The sequence below is a fragment of the Phaenicophaeus curvirostris genome, unplaced genomic scaffold, assembly GCF_032191515.1.
Source record: "Phaenicophaeus curvirostris isolate KB17595 unplaced genomic scaffold, BPBGC_Pcur_1.0 scaffold_184, whole genome shotgun sequence".
NCBI lineage: Eukaryota > Metazoa > Chordata > Aves > Cuculiformes > Cuculidae > Phaenicophaeus > Phaenicophaeus curvirostris.
This window is the reverse complement of record NW_027206802.1, coordinates 218,844-226,065: the sequence shown is the minus strand read 5'-3', so window position 1 is coordinate 226,065 and position 7,222 is coordinate 218,844. Positions and strand designations below refer to the sequence as shown.

At 54.1% G+C, this 7,222-nt stretch overlaps 1 protein-coding gene across 1 annotated transcript; it reads left to right on the top strand.

Moving 5' to 3' along the window:
- Positions 1-426: 426 nt before the first annotated feature.
- LOC138734744 (host cell factor 1-like) lies at positions 427-6,474 on the top strand. Its single transcript, XM_069882551.1, has 4 exons — positions 427-503; positions 4,090-4,136; positions 4,264-4,472; positions 6,058-6,474. The coding sequence occupies exons 1-4, from the start codon at positions 427-429 to the stop codon at positions 6,472-6,474; spliced, it is 750 nt and encodes a 249-aa protein (XP_069738652.1).
- The last annotated feature ends 748 nt before the right edge of the window (positions 6,475-7,222 follow it).

Here is a 7,222-nt window from a genome sequence, read left to right as displayed (position 1 = left end):
TTATAATTATCACAGACCATAGAAGTCTATCAGGGCCAATCATTTCTTAATGCAATTAAATTCCCAGGGGAACAATATGAAGTAGTTTATATTGGGGAAATCTAGGAGAGCTTATAACCAAATGGGAGCCTGCTAGTCTACTGCAATTATTCCAAACTAGAAAAGTAAAACAAACTGCATGAATTTTTAACAGATTTTCTGGAATACTTGAATTAAAACAATCAGTAGGTGTCAGAAGTTGCAATATGAGCTCATCTTCAGACTCCTCCTACATCCTCTAGCACTCACCTCTTCAGGGAAAGGATTATGCAGCCGCCTTCTCCTCCTGGATGAAATCCCCCACTCTCAGAAGAGCTCTCGGGACTATTCATCTGCTTCCCAGTCCTGTTAACACAAGACCTTTAACTCTTTCTCTTTCACAACGCCATGACAATTCCTATTAAAACAAGCCTTGAAAACCACTCCTCTACAACGCAAATAATTATTAGTTCTTTCACCCAAAGGTATTAACATGAAGATTGGAGCAGAGAAACAATAAGAAGTCTCTAGGGATGGATTCTATCTACATACATCTTATCCTGTTCTTTTAGTCATTTTTAGAATACCTCCATCCCGGAGCTGGTAAAACAAATTATTCTCTTTCCCATTCTTTCACTCCCTCTCTGCTGACATCCTGACGGTGATGCTTTTCTTTCTCTGCCCATGCAAGAACCTTTCAGGCTTTAGTATGTTCTTTACCCCAAGACCTGCTTAAGAAAAGCGATACATAGCACGCTGATGGGGGCCAGAATGTGATTTATTTCCCATTTCATGGTTTTCCCCGAGGACCCAAGTAATCACTGTGAGAACATCTCGTCGCTGCCACTGTTTTAGTTCCATTTGCTCCCCCTCGTAAGAGCCATGTTTGATTTAACATCTTGCATTTATCCAAGATAATACTGAGGTGTTCTAAAAAATGTTGAATTTTGAGAAATAAATCTTCAGCACATCAATCTACATTGGGCAGCAGTTTGCACAGCTCTTTCCAAACAACACACAGTTCCACTATTCCTTACATCATTTGCTTGTCTAAGCATTTTGTAGTTCCATTGAATAAAGCCCAGTACCTGTTATGACGTACAAGGCTAACTTCATAAAGGAACTTCAAAGACAACTTAGTCCTAAAGAAGATATCTTACCTCTTCTTAACAAACACAGACCTAAGAAAATTGTCTGTAGAAGAAGAAAAGGCAGATTAAGAAAACACCAGCCAGCATTAGCTGAAGTGAATAGCCTCTTTCTCCAGGCACCTACGCCAAGTGCAGAAAGCAGCACACCTCTGCTGGGATATTTTCACCAGGGAAGATTTTATAGCAGGAGTTCAGGAGAGCAGGGGCAGACAGTGGGCACTTGGAGCCAGGAGAGCTTCGCTGCTGTCAGCTGCCAAGCGGGAACAGAGTAGGAGAATCACCAGAGAGGCGGAGCAGAAAAAGGTTGGCTTCAATAGAACTCAGCCTTCTCTGATTGTTCCTATGAATTACAGAAGAGAAATATCATAACAGTAAATCATGACTGGCAGTGAACTATTTTCCTAAGTACACTGAAGAGCACAGAATATAAGAATTTCTTCTTGCATCAATATTCCACGGCAATAGCTTTTCTCCCGAGGCTTAGAGAAATCCTTCCTCCTCTAATCCTGTTTTCCAGTGACAACTTAAGAACCGAAATGGCAACAATTACCCCTTTCTAGTGCTAACTCACAAATTGCCAAGATTTTTTTTTCCTTCCTGTTCTACCCATTCAGCAGTGCTCAGTATCCTCCTAGAGCATAAGTGTGAACGGTTCAGCCCAGTGGCACCTGAAGGGTTGGCATGGAGGGTAGAGAAAGATGGGAAAACACATCTTCTTAAATGGTATGTTTGTGGGGTCTTATTTCTCTTCTTTGGAAAGAATAATAGAGACCCCTGGATCAAGACCTCTTAGCTCAAGGCAGTGGTTCTTAACCTCTCCAGCCCCGCTGGACACCTTAGTTTTACAGAGTAGCATTTTCTGTAGTCTGCAATATACAGAATTCCTATTAATTTGAAATACTTCTGCTTGTATGAACTGTGAAAAATTATAATGCTGTTTAAGGATTTAAACATTACAGCACTAACATATATTTATACATATACGAAGATAGATAGATAGATAGATAGATAGATAGATAGATAGATAGATAGATAGACAGACACTAGGTTTTATATATATATATCACAGAATCACAGAATAACCAGGTTGGAAGAGACCCACCGGATCATCGAGTCCAACCGTTCCCATCAAACACTAAACCATATCCCTCAGCACCTCATCCACCCGTGCCTTAAACATCTCCAGGGAAGGTTACTAAACCAATTCCCCGGGCAGCCTCTGCCAGTGCCCAATGACCCTTTCTGTAAAGAATTTTTTCCTAATCTCCAGCCTAAACCTCCCTTGGCGGAGCTTGAGGCCATTCCCTCTTGTCCTGTCCCCTGTCACTTGGGAGAAGAGGCCAGCACCCTCCTCTCTACAACCTCCTTTCAGGTAGTTATAGAGAGCAATGTGGTCTCCCCTCAGCCTCCTCTTCTCCAGGCTAAACACCCCCAGCTCTCTCAGCCGTTCCTCATAAGGCCTGTTCTCCAGCCCCCTCACCAGCTTTGTTGCTCTTCTCTGGACTTGCTCCAGAGCCTCAACATCCTTCTTGTGGTGAGGGGCCCAGAACTGAACACAGGATTCGAGGAGCGGTCTCACCAGTGCCGAGTCCAGAGGGAGGATAACCTCCCTGGACCTGCTGGTCACGCCGTTTCTGATCCAAGCCAAGATGCCATTGGCCTTCTTGGCCACCTGGGCACACTGCTGGCCCATATTCAGTCGGCTGTCAACCAACACCCCCAGGTCCCTCTCCTCCAGGCAGCTTTCTAGACAGACTTCTCCCAGTCTGTAGCACTGCACAGGGTTGTTGTGCCCCAAGTGCAGGACCCGGCATTTGGCCTTGTTAAACCTCATGCCGTTGGACTCAGCCCAGCGGTCCAGCCTGTTCAGATCCCTTTGCAGAGCCTCCCGACCCTCCAGCAGATCGACACTTCCACCCAGCTTAGTGTCGTCCGCAAACTTGCTCAGGGTGCACTCGATGCCTTCATCCAGGTCATTGATGAAGACATTGAACAGGGCTGGACCCAGCACTGAGCCCTGGGGAACCCCACTTGTCACTGGCCTCCAGCTGGATTTCACACCATTTCCCACCACTCTCTGGGGCCGGCCATACAACCAGTTTTCCGCCCAGGAGAGCGTGAGCCTGTCCAGGCCAGAGGCTGACAGTTTCTCAAGCAGAACGCTGGGAGAAACTGTGTCAAAGGCTTTGCTGAAATGTTCGATGTCATTAGAATGGCTAATTACCACCCCCTGGGTCATTAGAGTGGCTAATTACCGTGCCCTGTGTCATTAGGGTGGCTAATTAGCCTCCCCCACCCCCTAGAGTGGCTAATTAACAAGTTCCCCCCCCATTAGAGTGGCTAATTAGTCCCTGACATTCCCTGCCAGCCCATTCGAGTGGCTACTTGGCCCTTGGTGTCGGTAGCCACATCGTTAGAGCGGCTAATTAGCACATCGCCAAGCCATTAGCGTGGCTAATTAGTGCACCTCATGCCGTTCGAGTGGCTAATTAGCCCTGAGTGTCAGTAGCCACATCATTAAAGCAGCTAATTAACACATTCCGAGGCCATTTGGGTGGCTACTTAGCCCTGCGTGTCAGTAGCCACATCATTAATGTGGCTAATTAACACTTTCCCACACCATTCGAGTGGCTACTAGACCCTAGATATCAGTAGCCACATCATTAAAGTGGCTAATTAGCATGTTCCTGTGCTATTAGAGTGGCTACTTGGTCCCCATTGTCAGTAGCCACATCATTAAAGCAGCTAATTAACACATTTGGAGGCCATTAGATTGGCTACTTGGCCCTGGATGTCAGTAGCCACATCATTAAAGCTGCTAATTAACACATTTGGAGGCCCTTCGAGTGGCTACTTGGCCTGGAATATCAGTAGCCACATAATTAACGTGGCTAATTAACACGTTCCTGTGCTATTTGAGTGGCTACTTGGTCCCCAGTGTCAGTAGCCACGTTGTTCAAGGGGCTAATTCACCTGCTCTCCTGCCATTAGAGTGGCTACTTAGCCCTGGACGTCAGTAGCCGCGTGGTTCCCGGGGCTAATTACCCTGTTCCCCGTGCTTCTCAGCCTAACGAGCGTCTCCTTTGTTACGGTGCAGGGGTGACGATGCTGGGGACGGTGACGGGCACCGTGTCCAACAGCCTGGCCGGGGCGGGTGGCCACGGGGCCTCGGCCTCGCTAGCCACCCCCATCACGACGCTGGGGGCCATCGCCACCCTCTCCAGCCAGGTCCTCAGCCCCTCCCCCACCACCGTCTCGGCCGCCGCCACCACCGCCTTGGCCACCGCCACCATCGCTGTCCAGGTGGGCTACCGGGGGGGCTACTGCGGCTACTGAGGGGGCTACTGCGGCTACGGGGCCGGGAGGGGGTGCGGCGGGGCCGGGGCTACCAGCGAGAGCTTGGGGGCTACCTGTAGGATCATGTGGCTACCGATGTGGGAGGCCAGCAGGGGGTTGGGGGCCACCAGTGGGACCTTGAGGGCCACCAGTAGGACCTTGTGGGCTACCAGTGGGACATTATAGGCCACCAGTAGGACCCTGTGGGCCACCAGTAGGACCTTGAGGACCACCAACAGGACCTTGAGGGCCACCAGTGGGACATTATAGGCCACCAGTGGGACCTTGAGGGCCACAAGTAGGACCTTATAGGCCACCAGTGGGACCTTGAGGGCCACCAATAGGACCTTGAGGGCCACCAGTGGGACCTTGAGGGCCACCAGTAGGACCTTGAGGGCCACCAGTGGGACCTTATAGGCCACCAGTGGGACCTTAAGGGCCACCAATAGGACCTTGAGGACCACCAACAGGACCTTGAGGGCCACCAGTGGGACATTATAGGCCACCAGTGGGACCTTGAGGGCCACCAGTGGGACCTTATAGGCCACCAGTGGGACCTTGAGGGCCACCAGTGGGACCTTATAGGACACCAGTGGGACCTTGTGGGCCACAAATAGGAGCTTAAGGGCCACTAGTTGGGCTCCAGGGGCCACCAGATGGGAGGATCCATAGATTAGAGGGAGGTTGTGGTCGTGGACCACTGATGGGACCTTGAGGGCCACCACTGGGACCTTAAGGGCCACTAATAGGACCTTGAGAGCCACCAGTGGGACATTGTGGGCCACCAGTGGGACCTTGAGGGCCACCAATAGGACTTCATGGCCCACCAATAGGACCTGAGGGCCACAAATAAGACCTTGAGGGCCACCAGGGGGACCTTACAGGCCACAGATAGGACTTTGAGAGCCACCAGTAGGACCTTGAGAACCACCAATGGGTCCTTGAGGGCCACCGGTGGGACCTTATAGGCCACCAGTAGGACCTTATAGGCCACCAATAGGAGGTCGTGGGCCACCAGTGCGACCTTGAGGGCCACCAGTAGGACCTTGTGGGCCACCAATAGGACCTTATAGGGCACAAGTAGGACTTTGAAGGCCACCAGTGGGACCTCGTGGGCCACCAGTAGGACCTCGTGGGCCACCAATAGGACCTTATAGGACACAAGTGGGACCTTGAGGGCCACCAGTGGGACCATGAGGGCCACCAGTGGGAGCTCGTGGGCCACCAGAGGGACCTTGAGGACTGCAAATTGGACCTTGAAGGCCACAAATAGGACCTTGAGGGCCACCAGTGGAACCTCGTGGGCCACCAGAGGGACCTTGAGGGCCACCAATAGGACCTTGTGGGCTACCTGGTTGACCTTGTGGGCCACCAGTGGGACCTTGAGGGCCCCCAGTAGCACCTCGAGGCCCCCTACCATGGGCCGTGCGGCAGGGCCCGGTGGCCACCTGTGGGCTGGCGCGGTGGCCGCCCCGCGCGGTCGGTGGCCGCGGGGCCCTGCCTGTGGCTTGGGGCGGCCCTGGGCTACCTCTGACTGTGGGTTGGCCCGCAGCCGGTGGCGGCGCCGGCGCAGGTGACGCTGATCACGACGCCGAGCGGGGTGGGGGCGCCGCCCATGCAGGAGCTGCCCGTCTCCATCTTGGCTTCTCCCACCTCGGAGTCGGCGGCTGCCGGGGCCCCCGAGGCGGCCAGCGAGGCGGCCACCGTCACCCTGCTCTGCTCCAACCCGCCCTGCGAGACCCACGAGACGGGGACCACCAACACGGCCACCACCAGCCTGGTGGCCAACGTGGGCGCCGCGCTAGCCCCCCAGCTCCAGCTGCTGGCCGAGGGCTCGCCCGGGCCCGGCCCCGGGAGCCGCGGGGGCTCCGGGCAACCTGGAGAGCTCCGGGCAACCTGGAGAGCTCCACGAGGCCGCCGCGGCCGCTGCCATGGCCACTGCCAGGTTCTGCTCCGGCTCGTCGGGTGAGGCCCAGGCCACCGTGGCTACTGGCGCGGCCAGCATGGCCACCGCCAGGTTCTGCTCCAACCCTCCATGCGAGACGCACGAGACGGGGACGACCAACACGGCCACCACCACGGTGGCCACCGGCTCGAACTTGTCCCCCAGCTCTTCGTGTGAGAGCCAGGAGATGGCGGCTACCAATGTGGCCACCGTGGCTACCAGCAGGTTCTGCTCTAACCCCCCCCTGCGAGACCCACGAGACGGGGACGACCAACACGGTGACGACCTCCATGGGCTCCAGAACCTTCTCCAGGTCTTCAAGTCAGAGCCAAGAGACCATGGCTACCAGCACGGCCACTGTGGCTACCAGCAGGTTCTGCTCCAACCCCCCTTGTGAGACCCACGAGACGGGGACGACCAACACGGCCACCACCACGTCTGCCATGGGCTCCAGAACCTTCTCTGGGTCTTCATCTGAGGCCCAGGGGACTGTGGCTACCAGCACGGCCACCGTGGCTACCATCAGGTTCTGTTCCAACCCCCCCTGCGAGACCCACGAGATGGGGACGACCAACACGGCCACCACCACGTCCGCCATGGGCTCCAGAACCTTCTCAAGCTCTTCGAGCCAGAGCCAAGAGACTGGGGCTACCAACATGGCCACTGTGGCTACCGCCAGGTTCTGCTCCAGCTCTTCGTGTGAGGCCCAGGAGTTGGGGGCAACCGACACGGCCACCGTGGCCACCGGCAGGTTCTGTTCCAACCCCCCCTG

Coding starts and splice junctions, on each gene's coding strand:
- LOC138734744 (XM_069882551.1), top strand. CDS start 427: ATGACAATTCCTATTAAAACAAGCCTTGAAAACCACTCCTCTACAACG. Junction 504..4,089: donor ATTAGTTCTTTCACCCAAAG/GTATTAACATGA, acceptor GTGCTATTTGAG/TGGCTACTTGGTCCCCAGTG. Junction 4,137..4,263: donor CCACGTTGTTCAAGGGGCTA/ATTCACCTGCTC, acceptor TTTGTTACGGTG/CAGGGGTGACGATGCTGGGG.